At 40.1% G+C, this 25,366-nt stretch overlaps 1 protein-coding gene across 11 annotated transcripts in view; it reads left to right on the forward strand.

The window, feature by feature from the left end:
* Positions 1-24,766, forward strand: part of gria4a (glutamate receptor, ionotropic, AMPA 4a) — a 73,150-nt gene extending 48,384 nt beyond the window's left edge. Inside the window, exons 14-18 of one of the 11 annotated variants that reach the window (XR_015859677.1) lie at positions 8,092-8,290; positions 11,648-11,895; positions 14,993-15,107; positions 16,892-18,323; positions 21,581-21,600. Coding sequence is in view for 10 of the 11 variants with exons in the window: in XM_088381989.1 (XP_088238115.1) it covers positions 8,092-8,290; positions 11,648-11,895; positions 14,993-15,107; positions 18,186-18,323; positions 21,581-21,745 (865 nt within the window). In the remaining variant the exon portion in view is untranslated. Of the gene's footprint in view, positions 1-8,091; positions 8,291-11,647; positions 11,896-14,992; positions 15,108-16,891; positions 18,459-21,580 lie in introns of those variants that run through there. The other 10 variants (XM_088381989.1, XM_088381990.1, XM_088381991.1 and 7 more) reach the window with 10 other exon arrangements.
* The last annotated feature ends 600 nt before the right edge of the window (positions 24,767-25,366 follow it).

Here is a 25,366-nt window from a genome sequence, read left to right on the forward strand (position 1 = left end):
TCACACACACACACACACACACACACACACACACACACACACACGCACACACGCACGCAGGCCACCTCCACACAAACATTCTCCATTCTCTTAACTCAAGTGTGTGTGTGTGTGTCTGCATGTGCAGCTGTCCTCGCGATAATGCGATACTTAACATAACGGTGTTATCATCGAAATTGCCCGGCCTTGTCACCTCCAATACAGCACAACTGCTATAAAGACTAGGATTACTGCATTTATAAATGCCTGATTAAAATCTTACAAAGAGAAAGCTGTCCTACATCTACTTTTTTATTTTCTACCTCATCTTGTTTCATCCACCAGATGTTTTTTAACAAAATAAAGAATATCATAAAATATAAAACAACAAAACTCCATAAATCCAAACTACAGTATTGTTTTAAAGAAAAAAAGACTATTGTTTAACTGAGAATATCTTTGTGGTTATTTACCACAGGGGCAGAGTTGTGCAATTAATCAAGTTACTACAATGTCAACATGAATAATTTTAATATTGTGGAGATGCAGAAAATGACGAGACGAAAGCAAATGTCTCTCCATAAAAAAACTGAAATCTTTGCATTGCAAGCTACACTACCAGTACAAATTGTTAAATATTTCAATTGTTTATTTAATGGAGTTTTGTATTTACATGTTTTTTCCCCAAGAGGATAAACTCTCTTTCACACTATCTGTAAAACAAAAACATTTTTTTTTAAAGTATCTCTATTATTTATGCAAAAGTTGGTGCAAGTTAAAACTTGGGGAGGAGGCTGTTTGGTATCAGGAGAAATACCACAAATCCCAGAAGAGAGAAACAACCAAAGAACAAAACTTGTTTTGAACAACGTAATGTCACTTGCTTTCACATTAATAATGGGATTTCTGTGAACAGTGTTTTATTTTAAGTCTACAACGCCAACCCTATTAGGCTGATTCAATTAAAGGTTGCAATGGTTTAGTTCAGGACAAAACTGAGGTCCAGAACATTATCATGTGAGAAACAATATCCACATCAACTACTATATATGTCATCACCAACCGACAGACAAAATATAAAGAAAAGGAGTACTTTTCTTTTTTTTTTACATTTTCAAATTGATCAAGAAAGATGATATCTGCTCAACTATGTTTTAAATTTGAGCTGTTGTTCCAAACAATCTAAATTAATAAACAATTTTCATCTGCTGTTCAACAGTTAAAAGTATTTTTACCTTGAACTTTCTTTATCCTTTTGTCTCTCTCCTCATTGTCACTTAGGATATGTTACAATCACACTCTTCATAGTCTGTGTAATCAGACAGCTGCCAGAAAGCTGAAAAACCAAAAATACAGTAAATTCCCCAAAATTGCACTGATTATTTTTCAGCGTTTGTCAAAATAATCTAATGATGGGTTTGGGTCTGTACTGTATAAAAAGACGCCTGGCTCCGGCTCCAGTATAGAGAACCCCGATACCAGGATTCTTAAAATGTGATTCAGTTAAGTCTGCAGATTGTATGAAACTTTGTGCACATTTGACCTTAGAAAACATTACTTGCACGGAGTCAAATAACATGTCACGAATGCCCACGAGCCTTCATGGTTGCTAAGCGACAGGAGCAGTATAAGAACTACGGGTGCTGGACTGAGTGCGATAAACGTCCTGATTAAGGCACCAGATTGATTATTTAATAGGGCTGCAACTACTAATGATTATTTTTATAATCAATTAATCAGTTGATTATCCTGTCAATAAAGTAATGGAAATGTAATTTCCAGTCTTTAATTACAAAACAGGACATTATTTCAAATTGACTGTGAGGAAAATGCACAAACAAATTAATTATGATTCAGGTCCTGGTTTGGTCTGCAACAGGTCAGAAAATAGACAACAATGATGATTATTGTTTTCCAAAGTAAAAGCAAATTGCCACAATCTGTTTAAAATAGAAGTGTAGACAGTTTTAATTTAAGAATATTGCAGAGACTGCAGCTACAAATACATGCATGAACAAAAGCAAACATGACCTATTACGACCTCCTTGACAGAGGTGATAAAAAGTCACGTGTAGACCAGCTAATGTACAAGTAGGTCAAAGGGAACACAACTTTTTCCAAGTTTGGAACATCTACCATCATGAACATGAGTTGCTAATATTTTCATAGTTTGATCTTCTCCATCTTCATAATTTCAACACTTATCTGGCATCAATGGAGATATTCAGGCTGACATTTATTGTGAAGCTGGAAACAAAGTGAGGTCAAAGACCTCCCAAGAAAAAGGTTTTCATTACTTGAATGCAAACATCTTAGAGCTAATACTTATTGAATAAAACGCCTTGTGCGTGCTCAACTATTTTGTGACCTTCTGTTGTGTATTCTCAAATACAGCAGTTTTCTTTCTTGTAACCTTCATGACCATCTTTGGGGAAACAAGAAAAGACACGTTTAAATACATCTGTGTGTGTGCTTGTGCGCGTGTGTGCATGCGTGCGTGCGTGCGTGCAAACGAGAATCGGTGTGTGTTGCGTATTGAGTTGCCATGATTGGTATGCGGCTTGCATCCCTCTCTCCCTGCTGCTGCAGTCATCTCTGCAGTCTGAGTATTACACTCACTTCTATTCAGGTCTTTTACTCTCACTCTACAGCCTGCACCATCTATATTTATCTATCTTTTGGAAAGATCGCGCCTTTCCAATTTTACATTCCATCACATCCAATCTCTCTATAAGATTTCCTTATCATCCTTCAGCAGATCTTTTCAAGGGTGCTCATGCTGATCCATTGTCTAATCCTCGACTTAATTAATTAACTTTCCATGACAAGAGCCGTGTGTGCAGTGGTACACATGCGCGCTCACAACACACACACATTCCCGCGCCTTGGTGTTCACATGCATGGCAGTGAGTGGCAGGATACATGAAAGCATTAACGCACAATGGCTCATATTGTCAGACTGACCTTGAGAAGACATTTACACCACCCGCCTGTCATCTTTCGGTTGGGACTTGTAGGGTGTTAATGTCACTGATTGGCAAGGTCACTGCAGAAAGGTGCAGGGGAAAAACGATGATGGGTAGGTGGGTAATATGGGACTGGAATTGTTAACATTAATGGCAACAAAGTGATGATGATGGGGAGGAGGTTCGAGAAGGAGTGCAGCAGAGTGAAGTAAACCGATCAGAAGAAAACATCTCAGAGGAATTGGATGTCTTTGTCAATAAACATCTGAAATTACAGCTCTTGTCTGTGCTGGCTGGCGGCTGCGACTACATCTACAGTCCAGTGTATGTGTGTGTTTGTCTGTGTGTGTATGTGTGCACGCGTGTGCGCATGCATGTGTGTGTGCGTAATGTATTGAGTAAATGGCCCCGAGTGGCTTGAATACTTAATGATTGCAAGAGATCCATCTAATGGAATGACTAACAAACTACAGTAGTGCACTGAAGCTTACCAACTCAAATTGGTCACAAGGTCACCAATTAAAATCCTCTTGTACAGTGCACTGCAATTCACTAATAATAGTTTCGGGGAGATCCTTAACTAGCCATCACACAATTACCGTAATTTTCGGACTATAAGTCGCGATTTTTTTTAGTTTGGGTGGGGGGGGCGACTTATAATAAGGAGCGACTTATATGTTTTTTTTCAAAAATTTTCAAAAAAAAAAAGTGAAACCGCGATAAACGAACCGCGATGTAGCAAGGGATTACTGTAATTTGAATTTCAAGTGACGTCAGCAGCGCGGCGCGGCGTGCGCGGCGGTTGTTTACAAATAGGACAAAGATTGATCACGGGATGATGAAGATGACGAAGGGCCCCACGTACTACCGGCATCATTAGCGGCTTTGTTTCTAAGTGACACGGAGGATGAAGAGTTTGAAGGATTTAAGGATTTGGAGTGACACAGAAGGTTTGAAAAACTATTATGGCTTTTACGCACGCCCGGTCCTATTCTATGGAGCTCTCTTTCACCTCCGTGGATGGAAGTCTGAGGCCAGCACTCGGCCGGGTGGCTGTCCGGGGATGGTGGATAGGGCTCGGTCATAGCTTTTACGCATCCCCGGTCCTATTCTATGGAGCTCTCTTCCACTTCCGTGGCTGGAAGTCCATGCCGCCACACGCCTGGAAGTTTATTTTATTAAATAAAGAGCCATTTACTAAACCCACGTCTTTCCTTGAACTTTGTTATTTCTACAATGTAGTTATATAGTAGATCTGTGGAATAACGACGAGGCTGACGTCAGGGCGCAAGCGCGGCGTTATTGACACAGGACGAGGAATTTGATCGATGGATTTAATGATTTAGAGTGCACAAATGGGTTGATAATACTATTGCTTATATAATAGTTATTTGATATCTAATTTATATATCGTTATATGGGCCTGTGGAATATTTTGAAGTGCAAGCGCCGTCAGCCGCGCGCACCCATTGTTGACAAAGGACGATCGATGGATTTAATGATTTGGAGTAACACAGATGGTTTGATAACATTATTTCTTATATAATAGTTGTTTGATATATAGTTTATATATCGTTATAAGGGACTGTGGAATATTTTGAAGTGCAAGCGCCGTCAGCGGTGCGCACGCATTGTTGACAAAGGACGATCGATGGATTTAATGAATTGGAGTGACACAGATGGTTTTATTAACGTGTTATTTATGTAATAGTTTTTTGAATAACTCTGAATGTTACGTCAGGCCCGTTCTCAGCTCTTCGTTTGTGTTTATGTCACGTTAGCATACCTATCGTTTAGCCTGTTGTTGCTCATTCATGTCTGGTCTTGGTGTTGGATTTTGTCAAATAAATTTCCCCCCCAAAATGCGACTTATACTCTGGAGCGACATGTATATGTTTTTTTTCAAGTTATTGGGCATTTTATGGCTAATGCGACCTATATTCCAGAGCGACTTTTAGTCCGAAAATTACGGTAACTGCAACCCATCTGTAAATTTGCTCGCCTAAATTCACAGTCTGATCGTTGCACATCATTGTCTTTGTCTTATGTGATAATGTGTTAATATGTTTACAAAAGAGGTAAAAATTTTAAAAAAATTAAATTGTCCAATTTTAGCCTAAATGTTCAGGTCGATTAATCGGTAGGGCCCTTGTGAACCAAAAACAACAGGTTTGTTTTTCAAATAAAAATGGTATTTGGTTGAATGTGCTGTATGTAATATTTATAAGGGGGCAAGAGATGGACAAGCAGACCACATCGTGACAGTTTGGCAAGTCGTGAGAAGATCCTGTTCTTAAGATAATAATAGAAATATTGTGTTCATAAAAAAAAATGCATTCTTTTCAGTTGTTTGCTCTGTTAATGGAGAAATGTTGGACCATTCGGATAAAACTGCTACTATGGCAACATCCACACTTGGGCCCACTGCACAGTGAGTGACTCAGATGCAGCTGAACTGTGGCACATGCTGCTTCGTTCTGCAACTCACCGCGACTAATTAAGGACTACCTGTTATTGGGACTACCATTGTCAACATACTGCCTGTTTGCTCTCTTTGTATTATGATCATAGAGGTACAGCAGCCAAAGTAATTTTCTTTTTCATTGCTTCAACAACATCAATATCTGATTACATCATCAAGCAAGGTGTATCAACCACTCACATTTTCCAACAAGTGGCAACCTCCAAAATTTGGGAGAAATACAATGCTGGAAGGTACATTGTCATCTAGTCATCACAGCCACTGATAATATCATTATTATTATTCAACACCTTTTTCACCATTACAATTGTTTTACTCGCTCCATCTCTCTTTCAGACTATATTTGTATTAGCTCGAAGCTTCTGCTTGGTTTCATGACTGTATTCAACTGACAATCTCGTTACTCTCTGCTCGTGGTGCCCTCAAGCCTTACCATGTCTTCAAGTGCACTGAATTGAGACATTCACCAAAATATTTTGCATCAGGTTGCCACATCTGAGCATGCCATAGAAATTATTTCGTATTACTACTATTGTTTAGAAAACCCTTTTTTTCCTGGGCAAAGTTGGAGGCCATGCTTATGTGGAGCACAATGTTCAGAGAAGCATTTATATACAGAGAAAACTATACAACACTGTTGGAAAATAATATTGACACAAAAAATGGAAGAGATAGCCTCACTGAAATTGTTTGGTTCCGCACGCTGAGTAAAAACACTCTTGTGTTGCATGCAAAGAAGCAACGTTCCCTTGAAAAGTGTCATGTGCAGGCTGTGAGAGAAAAAAAGAAACAACACGCCATTAATCTTTCACATACAAAGATTGGGAAAGGCAATCTGTTGGCTATCATAGATGATACATGACCTGTCGGCGAATAAGTTGCCTGTTGCATATCAACACGCGCATTTGCGCCGTCAGATAAATGTGTTCAAATTTGTGTCACATGAAGAATCAAGGACTTCTCTCATCCAGCAACACTCACGCGCTCACGCACACACTTGGTCACATGCATGCAAGTGTGCTTTCTGTCACAGCCTTATCTGAATGAAGCACACGTCATCGACCTCCAGGAGGTAAACATCATCGCTAACTTGGTGCAAGGCCAAATGCTGTTTAATAACCACCGCTTTTTTCATGTTCTCTTCCTCTCTGGCAACACACACAAACAAGTCAAGGGCAATGCATTCGTTGCTAGACAAGTCATTTATCTATTTCCCTAAAGGACATTTTTATTGTACATGTCCCAAGATAGAGAAGCCTTTTAAACATTAAGATTGGAAGTTCAAAGCATTTTTGATGTGACCCGAAGTGGTAAGCCTGTGATTTTTGTTATAAAATGTTTTCTTGTGTTTGGAGGACTCGATAAATAAATACATTTATGCAGGTCCGTGGCAAATGATTCATCTTTGGAAGCTGTCAGAGCTTTGCATAACTCTGACACAATCATGAGCGTTTTATTCACAATGCTGACGGAGACAGTATGGGTCTGTCAGGGTGTTTTTTAGATTTAAACGTTTCTGAAGTTCAAGGCACGTCCTTGCTGATGAGCACTCAAGGCTCTATGCATATTGAGGAGCTAGTTTACAAAAGGACAGTCAGTCTTGCTGACTTAGCAATTTGGTTGACCTGAGCAACTTTTCCAACTGCTCTAGCAACTAAGTTTTTTTTTTTTTCAAAGTTATGAAGTGAATTCCAGATAAGAAACTGATACCATCACAGAGTCAATCACATTCTGAATGTATATATTGCCCCAAAAGGCTTTTTGGAAACTTATGACCCAAAATATTTGCTTCTAAGTTGCAAATATTTTACACAGACGGCCTGCTTCACCTGTACAACTCCACATTAGAAACAACTGTGAGAAACTGTGAGAAAGCTGGACTATGTAGGTGGAGTATCTTTAACAAAAAAAAAACATTGAGTCCTCACTAAGTTTTTTTGAAAACTACGAGACAACACTTCCAAAGTGATGATAAAATCATTGGTTTCCTTCATGTGTCCTTTCATGTCGACAAAAGCACAGAGAAGAAACATCTAAATGTTTTACGGAAGTGTTTCATGTACACCATTCCAAGGTCTTTAAATGAAAAGAACTTCTATTTGATCAGTGTTCATCCCTCCCTCTCTCCCCTTACGCAGAAAAACAATTTCATGCAAACAAAGCGAGAATTGCCACTTAGGTTGATGTGCTCGCTCTCAATTGTGAGATAGAAAGGGTAAACATGGAGGAAGAGAAAAGAGAGGGTGTGTGGGGTAGAAGGGGGCTGAAATCACAATCAGCTCCATAGTCTTTTTTTATGGTGCGTACTGAACTGGGTTCTGGAAATGAAAGAGGTTTACTTGGCCGTTAATGTTGTCAAAGGCATGCATGCAAAGTGGGTGAAACCATTTTGCAAAAATAAAGTAATAATTAAGCGTGTCTGTTTTTTTCCTCTGCTAATCTCCATCGCTCTTGTTCTCATGTATTTTTTTTATCTCCTTAACCTTCACACTTCCTTGGTCCTTCATCATCTGCTTGCAAACATTCATCTCTTCCTGATCTCTTCCTTCTGTTGCACTCATCCTCCTCTTCCTCACCCTTCCCACTCATTTCCTTTGCACCACACTTCCTTTCTATCTCTCTCGCTCTCTCTCCCTCCTCCACCTCCATCTGTCTTCTCTCCAGGTCTCTGTCTGGACGTATTGTGGGAGGTGTGTGGTGGTTCTTTACCCTTATCATCATCTCGTCTTACACAGCCAACCTCGCTGCCTTCCTGACTGTGGAGAGGATGGTTTCCCCCATTGAGAGTGCTGAAGACTTGGCCAAACAGACAGAGATAGCCTATGGGACACTGGACTCAGGTTCTACTAAGGAGTTCTTCAGGGTATGGCCTTAATGCCCTTGATCATTTGCACTGCGATTACAAAACACAATATGATATTTGGGAAACATCAAGTGTTTTGTCTGGTGTTTACCATATTCATCCATAAATTAGCAACACTGTGGCATGAAATCTTCTCTCTGCCATAAGCACCCCGACAAAAGAATACCAAAAGAAAACTAGGCTGTGTGATTAAGCAAAGCGAGACTTTATGTAAAACACACTATTCAACTGCAGCGGCATTGGCCACGGTACCTGTACAGAAAGCCGGTTTCAGACTTTGCGGTGTCAGACACAAAGCCGAGCAGTAGAATTCAGCTCTGACTGTAGGCAGGACGATGACAAACGAGCGTATAAACTGATTTATTCCACTGCAGGTGGGTGGTGAAGAATAAATCGACGGTCATTTCCAGAGATTTTAGTGAAAAAAAGCTTTGTTGAAATGGCACTGAAGTGCACCTAGCTTGGAGCTAAATTGGTGTAAAATTGTTAATAGCACTGTTTGCTTCTTTCTGGGGATCGACAAACCACCGTGACCTGATTTGCTACTGGTCTTATCTATAAAACCAGGTATGTCTCGAATTGTGGAGGACACTGCAAGAATGAATATGAATGCTGCCGGCAGAATAAAAAGCTTTTTTTCCTTAAATTAGTACATAGGGAAGAGGAAGAAACTATGGAGACTGATTTCACCTGCAAAGACAGCTACACGATTTAAACTGCCAGTGGCACAGATAAAAAATTTGAAAACCAAAACCAAATATGATTAGCCATCCAGCACCGACACAACTGGTAGATCGCAAGGGGGGGACCTAATTCGAGAAACAGCAATGTGCGTAGACAGCTGTGACAACATTTAACACAAAGTGAGGTTGGGCACGGCTGCAGCTCACAAGTGACCCTGAATGATAAGCTGTGGAAAATTAGTGCCTGAATAGAACCTGGTTTTAAATTTAAACCGTTAGTATGCATGCGAGGGTACATAATGTTCACACTAGTACTGCAGGTGTAATTAATGCGCATTATAAATCAGTTGCCGTATGCCAAATTGCTGAAGCATGAAACTATGTTTGATATTTTATGAGGTTGTTTTTTTAATCACAAAAATCTGATCAATTGCCATATGTTGCCACGCCCCAAACCTCCAGAAAATGTTATGGAACTGTCTCAAGTCGTTTAGTATGATCTACACAGGCAAGAGTCACACTAATATGGGTAAGAGCACTTTGCACTTTACGCTTAGTGAGTAATGAGTGGACGGGGCATGGTAGAGAGTGGCGGCATGAAGTTTAAGTGGCTGAGAGAAGCCCAAGTTTGTCTTCATTCATTCACAACTTTCTGGTAATGACAACAATTGCAGTGGAGTCTCGAGGGGGAACTGCTAAATGCACACTGTCACATGTAGTCATGCTCTGTAGTATTCCAAAGACTCTTGTGCTCATTGTGTGTGTTTACACACCAAATAACAGATTTAAAAGATATGAGCAGTAGTGAGTGTGCTAGGTGGCTTCTTGGATGGGAGGGGGTAGGTGTTGGGGGGGGGTATCAGAGCAGACAGTTTGTGCTTCTGTGAACAGATCTGGCATCATCAACATAACGAGCAGGCTGAAATCTGTGGAGGGTGAAAAAGCAATTTACTCCCCCACAGCTGAGGGGGATTCACCACCACCATTAATTATCTGTGTCTGTTTGTGTGACTGTGTGTGTGTGTGTGTGTGTGTGTGTGTGTGTGTGTGTGTGTGTGTGTGTGTGTGTGTGTGTGTGTGTGTGTGTGTGTGTGTGTGTGTGTGTGTGTGTGTGTGTGTGTGTGTGTGTGTGTGTGTGCGTGTGCGTGTGCGTGTGCGTGTGCGTGTGCGTGTGCGTGTGCGTGTGCGTGTGTGAGTGTGAGCATATTCATAGGCCTATGGATACATGTGAATGTATGTGCATGAGCCTCATCCCTCTCCTCTGAGCATATTTGTGTGTGTCGATATATAATTAAATGTGTTTTTCAAAGTGCGGATGCTTGAAGGTGAATTCTCGCATCCATTTCCTCCTTCACCGCCTTACTCATTGTTCAAGAATCTGGAAAGAGGCACATCACATCGTCACACATCTTCACCCTCCTCGCTGCGGCGGAGTTGCACAGTCATCATTGCCGCATTAACCTCCGGCACACGCTAGCAGGCCACAACATTATAATCACTTGCACGTGTAGAATAAGATCCAATACGAACGTGGTATCAAATTTGTGGCTACTTTTGTATACTCTTGCATAATTTGGACAAATCATAAACAAATATCAGAACTATTAGATTGATGAGCATATCTCCCCAAGTTTTAATTTTGTGACAGTCAATACATGTACAAACTGTACATACAATCGTCCCTCTGTATGACAGTCTCCTCATTGCGGATTGTAACTGAATTTACTGCTATACTGCTAATCACCGCTTGTTAGAACAAACTGTAATCATAACAGTTAGTATTGATAGAAGGAGAACGGAAACAGACGGTGCTGCTCTCTAACCACTTTATTAATCAAAGACAAGACAGCGATAGATGGTTGTTAGCATAAAGGTTGAGTCTATCTTGGATATTGGAGGGCAAACAAAATCATATCAAGAGGAAGTGAGGAAGAAAGATAAAAGGAGGAGTCTGCTGGTGCTCTTGGACGTGAGTGTCATTATTATGCGATAGGAGTCCGTCACGCACAAGCTGCAAACATGAACAAGCACCTCATTGAATGCAGCTCTCAGTGGTGGTATCTCGTCAAGAATAACGGAAGATGCTATGCTTGTGTAGTATCACTCCTGTGCTTGTATCCATGAGGACATCTGGTCTGTACACAATTGCAGTGATCGGCACTGGCAATCACTTGATTGTCCTCCTCTTGGCGGGTCTGGCTATTTGTGTGGCTGGTGGCTGTAGAGGCCGATCCCTAATCCACAATCTATTGCAATGGTGGCATATGGAGGTTTCAAAGTTGTTGCCATTTGGATTTGTTGTGCCGTTTTGGTGGTGGATCGCTTCTTCGCACTTCTTTGCTTTTGTAGCAAAGTTAAGGTCCTTCCTTAAACTGTTCGTACGACATCTATTGCAAATGTGGCCTGCCCATTAGCAGGGATGGCCAGAGGTGAATGTGGCAGAGTCATGACTTTCAGTCTAACAAAAGCCAGAGTTGGGCTTTAATTACTGACAGTTTCAAGAATATATTCAGGAGAGAGGCAATGGCGTCAAAAATTTTACTTTGAAATCTCCTGTTACTAAATCCAGTCGTTTCCGTCCATAAAACATTGTCCAAGACGACACAATTTGCTTTGAAATATTCAATCATTGTCTTCATGAACTCCTTTTTTTTCTTCCCCTTCTTCTACCCAGAGGTCCAAAATAGCTGTATACGAGAAGATGTGGTCATACATGAAGTCGGCCGAGCCAACCGTCTTCACCAAAACCACTGCCGAAGGTGTGGCGAGGGTGCGCAAGTCTAAGGGGAAGTACGCCTTCCTCCTGGAGTCCACCATGAATGAGTACACGGAGCAGCGCAAGCCTTGTGACACCATGAAAGTCGGAGGCAACCTGGATTCCAAAGGATATGGAATTGCTACACCCAAAGGCTCACAGTTAAGGTAGGTGGAATAGTGTAACAATAGGAAACAGTAACAATAGTGATACTGTGCTATTGCTGCGATATTCCACCTACCCTGCTGTGCCTTTTATACAACTATTACTGTCATTGCTGTTCGGTGGAAATGTCCTACTCAGAAATAAAACTTTCATTTAAAGACATTTCCCCCACACTCTGATGGCCTCATCAGTGGATGCAGCCACCAAAACAAGACAGTGTTTCTTGCACACAAAAAAGTTTCCACCCAGCAGCAACTTTAAATGTGTGGACATCATCATATCTCCTCTTCATCACCTTGAATTTCTTTCTCATTGTGTTTCTCGGTCACTTTTAATTTTTTTGCCATTGTTATGTCCTGTGGCACTTTATGTTGCTCCTCCTTTACACTTGTTTCTTCGCAGGGTCACCTTCCAGGTAACACTGTTCATGTGTCTGCTGTCCTATGTCTGTGTTTCTTCTAAGCAAAGCCATTGTCATTATAATGATGATGTAGATTGGTGACATGACTGTGAGGAGGGGCAATAACCTCAAGCTACAGCCACTGCATCCACAACCAAAAGGGGAAATTATAGGAAACAGCAATAAAAGGAATTGACCAGAGGGGCTTCACTAAAGGGGGACTTAAAATTCATCAAACCCAAAAGTTTCAGTGTGGATACAGAGATTGACTTAGGGAATTTAAGTCACAAAAGTGTTGTTGTTTTCCCCTCAGGAGACATTTGTTTACTTGACACATATTCTTGCAGTGCCTTCCCTGATGTGAAATGTGTCAGCTGAGGGGAAATAAGGAGTCAGACAATTCAATTTCTCACTCACTCTCTTTTTGTCAACTTGTACAAAAAGCAAAGCATCATGTCTGTCCTATAACTTTCCCCATAAGTAATGAAATAAGTCCCTCAAATACCAGTGGCGAGGGTTAGACGCCCTCTCTTTATAATATGATTTTTTTTTTTTTTTTTTTTTATGAAGTGGCAGCCAGTGAGTGTGTGGTCTTTCCTCCCAGAATTATCTGTAGTTGTATCTTTTTTTTCTCAATCAACCCAAATATGAGGTGAAAACATGTCTGGGAGCGTGAATAAGTGAGACTGCCTCTCCTCATAAGGTCATGTTGGTGAACGAATGTTCTCTGATGATTATAATCACTGCATTTTGAAGTCAATTTTTAAACAATATGGGACTGTTTATGAACTGTTTGTCATCCATTGCTCTAATCAGCTAATCATAGCTTGTAGATTAGAGCACCCCAGAGAACACTGTCTTTATCAATATCTCTGAACTCTCTTTACTCATGCAAAATTCTCCCCTCCAAGTGAACACAGACGACTAAACCTCTAATTATGTAATTTTTACCAGTTGCCCAACACATGTACTCGTCTAGATGAGCTCTACTTTTGCAGATATCATCCAAAATACACACAGCAATATAACCACCCATCCATGTTCTAACGCTTATAATGTCGGACAGAAAGGCCCAATATGAGATTTGAACCCAGAACCTCGGACAGTGAGACAGACACGGAAGCCTCATGCTCCACCACAGGACTGCTGAAAGTGGGGGGAAAAAAGTGACAATGATTTTAAGTTCGCATGGCTGACAGGCCCGAGGAAAAAGTATTTTCAGTTTAGAGTACTGAGGTGTTTTTCAAGGGGACGCCAAAACCCCTTGGGGCACACCGTGCTGCGCACAAAGCAATCCTCAAAAGTTAAAAGTAGTGACCGGTACAGCATGGATAAATGTGTTCTGATTTTTCCCAGCATTGCCGGCAGACAAGGTTTTTGTTCTCATTCTTTAGTCATTTAACTGCTTTTAAAATACAGTGGTGCCTTGAGAAATGAGTGACCTGACTTAAGAGTGTTTTGACATAAAAGAACTGACTGTATGGTGGCAGTGGTCAACCCAAGTCACGAACAAGACCAGACGGCAAACAATTCACAATTCCGAGTAGAGATTTAGTGTCAAAGTAATACACATTTAGAGGGGAAGTCAACCCCAAAATGTTCTTTCCAATAGTATGTTGTATGCACCCCCACTTGTCTAAACACAACATTTTGGTTGATATTGCATTTGTGAGGAGCAAAATCCATCCGTTTTTATCTATTAAGGCAGGGGTGCCAAACTCATTTTTTTCACAGGCCGCATTGTAGTCATAGCTTCTTTCGGAGGGCCATTATGACTGTCAATCCAAATAAATGTATGAGCACCTCATATTATATACAGTAAAAGCTACAAAACACACTAGTAAAAACTGGTCAAATATTTAGAAAAAAAAAAAGATATTATTGGAAGTGAGGACAATTTGTAATTCTAGTAATGACACACGAATTTGATGCACAATTTGTCTTCCCGGGCCACATAACATGATGTAGCGGGCCGTATCTGGCCCCCGGGCCTTGAGTTTGACACCTATGTATTAAGGGGGCGACCATTTTGCCGCAAGCTGTCAACTGAAATCGACATCCTATTTCCTCAAGTAACAATCAATCAAGGCTCATCTTGCTGGCTGTCACATTACCAAACTCAAAAAACGTCATCCATTCATGGACTGTACCATGTTCCGTATTTACGGACGACAACAGATATTTTTCAAAATCTTGCACTTTGAGATCCAATTTCAAATCTAAAAGCCAGTCTTCTGTCCCTGAATTTTGTTTTGAGGTCACAATCCCTTCAGGGGTGTGAGCAGGAGGCTTGCGGGAAAGTGGATACACACACACACGCACACACGCACACGCAGGTTGCGACTAGCTGGAGGGTAGTGAAGCTGCAGGAGGGGACAAGAACTCCATCAGCAGGCTACAGCCCTGGTTAACACTGTACAGCAGCAATCTGGCACGGTGTGACAACTCTTGCACAGATAGCATTTGCATAAAATACATTTATAGGAAGAGAGAAAAAGAGATAAAGAGAGTTTTTTTCTGAGGTGCTTTGCATCTCCTTTCCAACTCCTCTTAGCTGTCCTCCCCTTGCTCCCATGTCCCTCACCTTTTTCCACCTGGCATTGGTGCCCATCCAGCTTGTCTGTCTTTCCTTCTATCCTTTGCTCTGACCAAACTATCTTATGTCCTCCCCCCCTCCTCCTTTTTTTTTTTACTTTAAGAAATGCGGTCAACCTGGCCGTGCTAAAGCTCAACGAGCAGGGCCTGTTGGACAAATTGAAAAACAAGTGGTGGTATGACAAAGGAGAATGTGGCAGCGGGGGAGGGGATTCCAAGGTTAGCCCTCTCTGTCTGCCCCACCCACCCTGAGGGAACGGGGGTCAATCAGCGGCTGGGGAGCCTGAGATGGCCCCCATCCTGTAGTAATGCAAGCATCTGCCCTGGTGAAGAGTGTTGGCAAAGAGCAAAACTGAAGTCCAAAACCTCCTGAGAAACCATCTGCTTTGAACGTAGACTCAAGGTTGCAGCTGTTGTCAATAGTGTGCACCTTTTCCCACGTGGAAAGGTTCAGAGTGTTCTCACAGCCTACAACACTTGAGCCTTTTAAAAGATAAAAATTTCTCTAAAAATACACTTTAATGGATGGCAGTAAACTACAGGTTATCAGACAACGGTACCAACACCAAAGTATCTGACGCTTCTTTCTGAAAGTAAAGAGCAAGGAGATGTGGAGGTTCTGTGATGAATAGATCCAAGAGGACAAGCTCCAAGTGCTGTAAAGGCAGGAATGTTCGCCCCCTAGTGGTGCTCCAGGGAGAGACGTAGACACTAAATTTGAGGAAAGTGGAAGAATTTCAGTTTATCAGACTGGCTAAAGTGTATGTAGGACTGGTAAAATTAAAAATAAGTAAATGTCCTAATAAAACCAAATATAAAAAGCTAATTGAAAAATAAATGAAAAGTATATATAAATTGATATTTAGATGTATTCATATATTTATTTTTGTATTTATTTATGCATTTATTTTGACATTTAACTTTAATTTAAAATCTGATTTATTGTTATTTTTGTGTTTAGTTTTACTTTCGTTTTGTATTACATATTTTTTGTTGGTTAGTTGATCCTCCATAAAAGTAACGTATTTGCTGCTGTTTCACTCAGCGGTATTGTGGATGAATAATTAACATCGGTATGGTACAATTACACTATAGATATCCAATTTCTTTGTTTTGTATTTCAAACATTTTTAATTTATTTTGGGAAAACAATGTGCCCAAACCACTTTTGAATTATGATGAAATTTATTAATTTATTAATTTAATTTAAGTGATACAGAATATCACGTCTACCAGACAGATTCCAATCAGATCAAATTATATAGCAATGATATTGACAAAATAATAATAAAAGATATCAGCAATATGGTTAATAAGTACAATGATAAATTATTATAACAATTTTAACTTTACAAAGATAAATCTATGCTTTGTTTGGGTGCGAACATTTTTAAGGGAGTTTAATCCTCCAAAGGAGTATAGTTATAGAATATCATAATGATACGAAGGTAAAATTTTCCTCTTAAATTTGCCTAGGTGTGAAATGCTGAATTACCAAGTATTTCATTGCACACCTTTAACAGTGTTCAATGATTTGACACCGCCGCAAGCAAAAGGCAATGCCTATCCTGCATTTTAATCATCCAAATGTAATGTTAAATGCCACAATGGAGTCAAAAGACTTGCTAAATGTGCTGTGCCAGGCGTTCCACTTTCACCGTCTCTCCCAGCCACAGCACAGAGCTACCACAATGTTCCTGGCTGGACAGTATTTGTGTGCAACTTGCTAAAGAACAAGCTGGGGTAGTATGGTTGTGTTACGTGTGACAAAGGTGGGTCCCACTCATATGTCTGTAGCTCGCGTAGCTCCACTCCCCCCCAGCCCCTCCTCAAGGAGCATACACACATGTACTCAGTGGGATCCATGCTAGGTCACTTGCTCTCAACTGATGTAGTACTTGCTAACATTGTGACTGAGCTGTGCAATGCATATATGTGAAAGATTTTAATAACATAAAATAACATGTCCTATGATGTTATTTATGTTATTTTTACACGCAAAGAACCCCGGTAAACCTTGCCGTTTTGAAACTGAGCGAAGCGGGCGTCTTAGACAAACTGAAAAACAAATGGTGGTATGACAAGGGAGAATGTGGACCCAAGGACTCTGGAAGTAAGGTCAGTCCCACGCTGCTACAGCCCAGAATGCTAGCCTGAAACTTTCATCCTCAACATGCTCCAGATTACTGCAACTACTGTCTTAGCAACACCTCCAAATAATACCATATTGTGCTCTACAACAGGAGAGAAATATATTTTTAATATCAGGATATGGATGTGGTGATAAATCACATTTAGCAAAAAACATCAAATATCTTAAAGCAGATTATCGCTTTCTGTTCAGTTTCTGTAGCAATCTGTGGCAATCCCATTTTCATTGCACTTAGGCTCAGGAATAGAATATTGACGGTGCACTACGCTCACGTTCATCTCATTGTCATAATCGGAAAGCTAAGACTAAACACGCAAAATTGTGTTCCAGTGCGTATTTTGAAGACGTATAAATGTACATTTACGCAAGTAATCCTAAAACCTTAATTTCAAAAGTTTGCAAATTTGCTCTGCAAAATTACTGTAGTCTTAAACCAGCAACCAAAGCAACAGTTGTTGAGAATTTTTTGCACGGGTGGTGTACTGTAAACAACCACTAAAAATGTCATATTCTAAACAATTACTCAACTATATCACATCCAACTGCAACTGTTTGTTCCCCCTGTAAAATTGGGGATAAATTATTGAAGGATAAAACATGAACATATTATGCCAAGGATTAAATCTCAATGAGCTAAACCAGAAAAGATGCAAGTTGTTTTGAATGTTTTTGAAAGTGCAGTCATATTTCTTCATTGCTAAGATAATTGCCGGGTCTCATCCATTTAAAAGACTGTTAATTTAAGATGTTGTCTATGATATGTTTGGTGCCTACGAGTCTAGACTGTACTGGAGAACTGGTAGTAGGAGTAAAAGTACTAACTGTAGATACAGAATTGTTTATCATGAAGCAATGAATGCAGAATCATTCCAGATGCATGACATGATTACAGCATATTGATTTGGAAGCAATTACAACTGGATGTGTCTAACCCCCTGTACCCTCTTGTCTCTCTTCTCCCCGTTCCTCTTACTTTTTCTTCTTTTTTTGTGTTACTCTTTCCATCCCATCTCGAATCTCTTCACTCGCCCCCTGTTTTTATCTTCTTTGATTTTCTTTCACTCTGATAACCATCGACAACATCCCCCCATTGGCTTCTACCTCCCCCCCTCCCCCAACACAACTCCCCCTCCTGCGCTCCACAGGACAAGTCGTCTCAGGCCCTGAGCCTGTCTAACGTGGCCGGGGTCTTCTACATCCTCGTGGGCGGCCTGGGCCTCGCCATGCTTGTGGCGTTGGTCGAGTTCTGCTACAAGTCGCGGGCCGAAGCCAAACGCATGAAGGTGGACCTTAGTCCCCCCCACTGCCCCAGCCCCTCCCCAAGCACCCAGAATCTAGCCACTTATAGGGAGGGGTACAACGTGTACGGCTCCGAGGGGGTCAAGATCTAGGGGTAGGATTTAGAGGCTGCCGTCTAGGTGGGGTCATTATGGTGGTGGTGGTGGTCATGGTGGCGCTGTAGTTTGTTATGTTCATGCCAGAGCCTGTCAATGCGGAACCGTGTTGTTCTTCATGTGCTCATGACTACGTGCAGTCAAGCATTGTGGAACCAATGATGATTATTTTTGTTGTTGTTTTGTAATGAAATCTTATTTCGGCTATTTTATAGACCTAAAACCTTTACAGTACATTTCTTTTGTTGTTATCCTGGTTCCACCGTCTTTGGCTGCAATATAAGGATGAAAATGACATGACAGTGGCGGTGATGCTCATAGCTAATAACACAACTAGACAACTGCATTGTACTCTTCGCTAATTATTAACAAAACAATGGAGCAGGGATGCACACCTCCATCCTCACATGCTGTTATATAAAAACAACACTTTAGATGTAGATGATTGCGGTACAATGGAAGTGCATGTTTTGTTTTAGAGAGACGGCTAGGAATCATATTCAAGTTGAAATTGACTCTTCCCACCTCACTAGGAAAAGTATCATAATATTTCTTCCAACCAAAAGAACTTATCAATACATCACTCTTACATTCACACTTATAGACAAAAACTAATATGCATGTTTCTGGAATGTGGGAGGGAACTGGAGAATGTCCATACAAGCACCAGGAAACCACCCAAACTACACAAAGCCAAATTTCAGAACCTCAGAGTCTGAACCGTGAGACAATGTATTGTTTCTTTACGCAACATAGGGTTGGTTTTACACAGACCTCGACTGTTTCACACAAACATCCTCATCCCACTCACAGCTACAAACTAATTATATTCAGTGTAAACACTAGCTTTCATCAGTTATTTTCTCACTTTCAACACTAATGTGATAGAAATCACACTAAGGAAGCCCACGAGTATCAACAGACTAGTATGTAAAAACCATTGAGTACTGACATTACAACGGCTAAGGAGTACGGTGACATAGAGCAGTTGTGATTTCCATTCAAACAAACATGCAAAAATAACTCATGCTAGGTGTTTGTTTAGTGGAGCTATGCATCCCTGTTGCCCAAAGAGGTGCTAATCCAGCCCTGACAACTTCAAAAGAAGACCAGCATAGCTGCAGGAGGGAAATTGATCAACAAACACTTCATGTAGCACAGCTACTTAATGATGTTGAAAAGGGCCGATTAAATGAAGTGAAACGCGCTGACAGTGGCGGAGCTAGAGGGTGGACCGCAGGGGCATTACCCCCCTCCCCCTGAAATATGCTGGGACCTTCAAGGTGCCAGACCAGATGATAACATTTTTATTTTCCTAATCACCATTTTCTGAAGAATTTTAGGCCTTTGTAAAAATATTTGTTTTTTGTCTTGCTTGTTTTTTGGTTTTGTTTCAATACCCCCCCCTAAGGAAAGAAATCCAAGCTCTGGCCATGCACACTCATTTAATAAGCATACAACCTAAACTGAAATATTTGGGTTTTGTTACTAAAGTTATACAAATGATATGTGCATAAACATCATTGAGTAGCCTGTCCATGTGAAGTGGCCCACCCTAGTCCAAGCGGTCTCGGCACTTACTCCCTCTCTATAAATCTGAATCCTTGAAATAAAGTTTCACCTTTCTGTTTTCCTTTGTCTTTCTCAAATCCTCACCTTCCAAAAATGTTCCCTTTTGAAATACAACCTGCCCAATTGTAGAATCACTTCAAGCCGCACCCTATCAAACTTCCCCCACCTCACCCCAAACAGCATAGTCACTATAAAATGCAGATGTCAACAATTCACATTGTCACTTTGTTGCCTGCTTGTACCTTTTGCCTTGATCAAGTATGTCAACATTTAATGCAGTGATTGCCTTTCTGTGTGATCCATGCTTTGGGGGTGCATTCACACCAGGAATTCCAAAGTTGATTTTAGATTGTTGTTTTTTTTACGACAAATTCCAATCAATCATTGGTGAAAATCAGTCAAAATATTTTATTTCTAATACCAGGACTAAAGCATATATAAAGTGTTTTACTACAAAATTGATTACTGTAAATAATTAATAAAATTCAAGAAGCAAATTTACTTCATCTTTAATGTTTCTACTCGGCTAACCAGGTTTTACTCCCTAAATACTCTTCTATTGTCAAAGGCTATGGACGAGAGGAACTGCCAATCTGGGGCAAAGGTTTTTGACCGTTTGAGTGTACCCGCTAGTACGTTCGACCATATTTGCAAGTCATTCAAACATATTGAATATGGCTATTTACTTACATAATACCCTGTGGTATTATAGGAAAATAATAGTAAAACCATAAAAATACAAACAGTGTTTGCATGCTTAAGTTTCTAGCATATTGGTATAATGTAGGCCAAATGCTAAACAAAAGGCTTTTATTATTCACACATGCCCAAGTAGGATACACATTGGGAAAAAAATAGTAATAAGTTTGTAGCATTTCGCCTACGAGTTCATTCAAACACCTTTGCAAACACATCCAAACGTATTGACCAGTCAAATATTTTAATTCCACTGTGGCGATTCCATACATCGGTGAAATGCAGGTACCACAGGGTACTATTTTTAGTATTTGGCAAGCCAAGGCTCCAAAGCAAGCCAACTACAGTATAGCGATGACATAAAACTGTGTTGGCGGGCGCATTATCAAATTCAGCTTGGTTTGGCTTCTTTATTATATTTCAGTGTCCGTAGCAGTCCATTTAGTGATCTCAGTGTCCTCACAAATAAAATGTGTCTTCTTACTGGGCCGACAGCCACATATGAAGAAGTGACTCTTATTCTCCTTCTTTCTTTTTGTTAGCATTTCTCCTCTGAGTGATCTGTTCAATGCAGCATAGTTTTTGCACTGCTCTACTTCTATTAAATAGAAAACCAACTCTGACACACTTGAGGGGAGTGAGGTCTGATAGAGTTGAGTCGAGGCAACTTGATGTGACTGCACCTTCCCAACTTTGTACTTGGAAGCATATTTGTGTGGGTTCCAATTAATATGTATGAAGACTCATGCATGATTACGTTAAATGCATGCGTGCGTGTTTTGAAAGAAATGGTTGCAATTATAGAACAGTTTTTATGTACAGAAGGTATTTTTCCACACATAATTTGACAAACCTTTTTCCTGCTCTTCCCCATTTAGCTGTCTTTTTCCGAAGCCATGCGGAACAAGGCCCGTCTGTCCATCACAGGAAGTGTGGGGGAGAACGGCCGCGTTCTAACGCCAGACTGCCCTAAAGCAGTGCACACTGGCCATGCCACCCTCCGACACCCCGGCCTTGCAGTGGTCTCCACCGGACTGCCCTGAAAACCAAAAAAGATCCGCTGTGCCTTAGTGACACACCAACATGCAGACTCACATTGAAGGATCACATCAATATTCATCACTCTATCCTCAAATGCCATACATTTTTACATCTTTTCCGCTGCCTCTGACTGATTTGACTGAAGAAAGTGGAATAAATGGGAAACAATGTTGTGAACATTGCTATAGTTGGCTGCAGCATTTTTTTTTTTTAGTAGTTTTGGAGGATTCATCCAAAAGAGTGATACTTAAAACGCTGAGATGTAACTACCATCATGATGAAGAAAAAACTCTCTTCTTCATTGGACAGTCTCGGCCAATAAGCGGCACCCCTCAACAACGCCTTACAAAGACAAACATTTATGTTGATCATATTGTCACGGCTATCGTCATCTCGCCTGCAAAGTGCCAGGTGCATCATCTTAGAAGACCACAAAACTGTAAGCCTGAATTTTCGGGACAATGCAGACTTTGCCATGGAAATTCAAATATGAAAGACAAAGCTTTGTTATTTTTCTTGCAGAATGAATTCTTGTTTCATGCAGCAAGGCAGACAGCCACTATGGAACAGACAAAACCTCCATTTTGCTGTTTGTGTGGCATAAGCTGGCCCCTAGAATACAAACCCCAATTCCAATGAAGTTGGGACAATATGTAAAATGTAAACAAAAACAGAACACACTGATTTGAAACTAGTAGGTTCAAATGAATACAACACATGTAGGAGCTGTTTTATGTTCAAACTAAATGTTGTTGTTTTTTGTTTGTTTATTTGTTTTTTTCCAAATATTCAGTATTTTGAGAGAATATTTTGGGGGAAAACACTAATGTTGATGAACATTTGAAAATTGGAAATCTTGTCTTCATATATTTAAATATACGTTGAAAATTGTCCTGTTATTACCGTATTGGCCCAAATATAACACAAGGTTTTTTTCATTGAAATAAAATTTAAAAAGGGGGGGGTGTTGTCTTACATTCGGGGTCTAGACAAAAGCTTTTTTCAAATTTAAGTCTTGAAAAAGAAGGGGTTGTCTTATAATCGGGGTCGTCTTATATTCAGGCCAATACGGTATATTCTACGCAATGTCCCGACATCATTGGAATTAGTGTTTGTAAATATGGGTTTGTAACACATCAATCGTCTTTCACCAATAGCTTAACAACCTAGAAATATGAAGAAGAAAAAAACTAACCATTATTGAGGGTTCAGTTGTATGTACAGACGTGGAAAGAAAAACTAAAAATGGCAAAATGGCAAATGAGTTCACAAGACTCAAGAGTGGGACCTTATGGACGTTTGCAAATGACCAGAGCAATTACGAAATTTGATCCACAAACTTTAAATATAGTTGTCAATTTATGACCATATTCTGTTGTGAACACTCAGTCGCAAGTGGCTTAGAGACAGTAGACTGTGACGACCAAAGGTCGACAATCTTCTAGAAAGAAGCTTAGCAGCCAGTGGAATCATGTATGTCCAGTTCAGTGGCTACACTATTCATCTACACGTTACCATTGCTACTGTCGAGTAATTTAACAAAACATTTCACATACCAGTACCTCGTGTTACATTAAAATCATTGTTTCCCCCTTCCTCTGTACTTTGTGCCACCTTTTCACCCAAGTTTCAGGATGCTAAAAATCATCGGTTATGTGTGGTCATAGAGCAACGTATCTTCCAAAAACAGAGAAAGCCTATATTTGGTCTACATTGAAGATTATGGCACATTTGGACTTCCGGGGCCTTGAAATGCAGAATGCAGTGAATTGTGACACAAAGAGCCAGAAAACCAAGTGCAAGGAAGACAATGAAAACTGTGGTAAATCAGTGGTATGGTTGTGAATGGACTACCTATGGAGTGCATCTGTATCAAGAATACCACAGAAAGTCAAGCCAGTTAAATAAAAAAAGAAATCCTCTTTGCACATTTGCAAACAACTGAGTGTCCCAATGTAGTCGCCTATTAGCTGCAAATCATCCATTCATAATGTGAAAGCTTTGATTAATCTGAACCATATCAACATGTAGTCTAAATCTTTTTCTCTCGGGTAATAAAAAGGCAGTATAAGGCGTTATGAAAGCATCATATCAGAAAGCTTGCTTTTTAAAATTCTTGTAAATAATGTGTAGCAAAACTCACACTGTCTGTTTTTTAAACATGTTAGATAATTCATTGCAATAATGAGTACAAACTAAAATCGCCACAACTTGTAATTAGAATCAAATTGTTTTGATAAATCTATATATTATATATGTAAATATATAGTTATACAAAAACAAAAGGCTATCTATATATAAAATATGTCTATAGAGATCTATTGAAAATATGGATCCGACTGTCAGAGGCTATGGTATACACTCTGTTAGTACATGGCTTTTTTGATAACTGGACAATATTAATATGCCACAGTCTTTGTGCGTCTCACCACTGAACACTGAAAGCCCATCTGGCATCTCCACCTACACACAGAGGTGCACACAAACATACAGATACAAGAACACACAAAGTCGATTGCCTGAGCACAGCGAAATGGGTTCTGAGGATTTTATCTGTCAGTTTCTTGTGGCTCTGCATTGTTTCCGTATGTTTTTACTTCTAAAGGAGAGGTTGGTCACAGGTCCACTAAGCTCCACGCTTCAACAGTGGAAGCAATGAGAGCACTGAAAGAATGAATAATGGTGACAACCGTGCAGTGTTTGGGGCTTGTAGCGTTTGTGTTCATCAAATGTTGCCTCGGAGCGAGGTCAGCTGCAAATGTGAAGCCTAGGCAAGCTCACACTGAAGGATTTATTGGCTGTGGATGTATTGATCCAAATTTACCCTAAAGGCATTGGCCGATGTTTACCTGCTGATGTGATGTAAACATGTATTAAAGTTGATTTCATAGATTGGCATGGCACATTCATGCTCACTGAAATAATAGTGTGACAAATCTGAAAAATATAAATGGTTCAAGTTTATTTTGTAATGAAGATTTGGGTTTTGCTGCCTCAAAGAGGAAATAAAGGTTTATCCCATATTGATTTCAGTTTCTGGACAGAAACTATTGCAATATTGGCACCATGCAGAGGCTTTTTTGCATCCTTGATGGAGATATGACTGTTAGCAAATAGAGATTGGCATGACACTAAAATTCGATGAATCTTGAGAATTCTCTCTCACTGTTCTGATCTCTTGAATCCATGATTAGATGTTGGTGTCCAAAAGAATAATAATGTCCAATAGTGGCCCTTCACTTTAAGACACAACTACTCTATCCACAAATCCACACACACAACACCTTTATAAAAAGTGACAAATAACTTCAATTAGCACAAAATAAGAGAATACAAGTGAAATCCAAGTTCCTATTCCCTCTGTCAATCATCCACATTTAGCTATTCATTTAAAAACTGGCTTTCATATAGTTAAATTGGATGTCACAGTGGAGCAATCCTGCATCAAATATGTGCGAGCAGAATTTAGTGAGGCACAGATAAAAATGATTTAAAAAAAATAACTTTGGGGTTGACTCATAATTAAAGGGGCTGCAGACATTTTCAGCCTGGAATTGTACTGAATGTATATGAGAAAGAGAATTTTACGATATTTATTCTATATACTGATACTAGATCAATAA

This window comes from Syngnathus floridae, chromosome 7 (assembly GCF_059516105.1).
Source record: "Syngnathus floridae isolate MCC-2025c chromosome 7, RoL_Sflo_1.0, whole genome shotgun sequence".
Lineage (NCBI taxonomy): Eukaryota > Metazoa > Chordata > Actinopteri > Syngnathiformes > Syngnathidae > Syngnathus > Syngnathus floridae.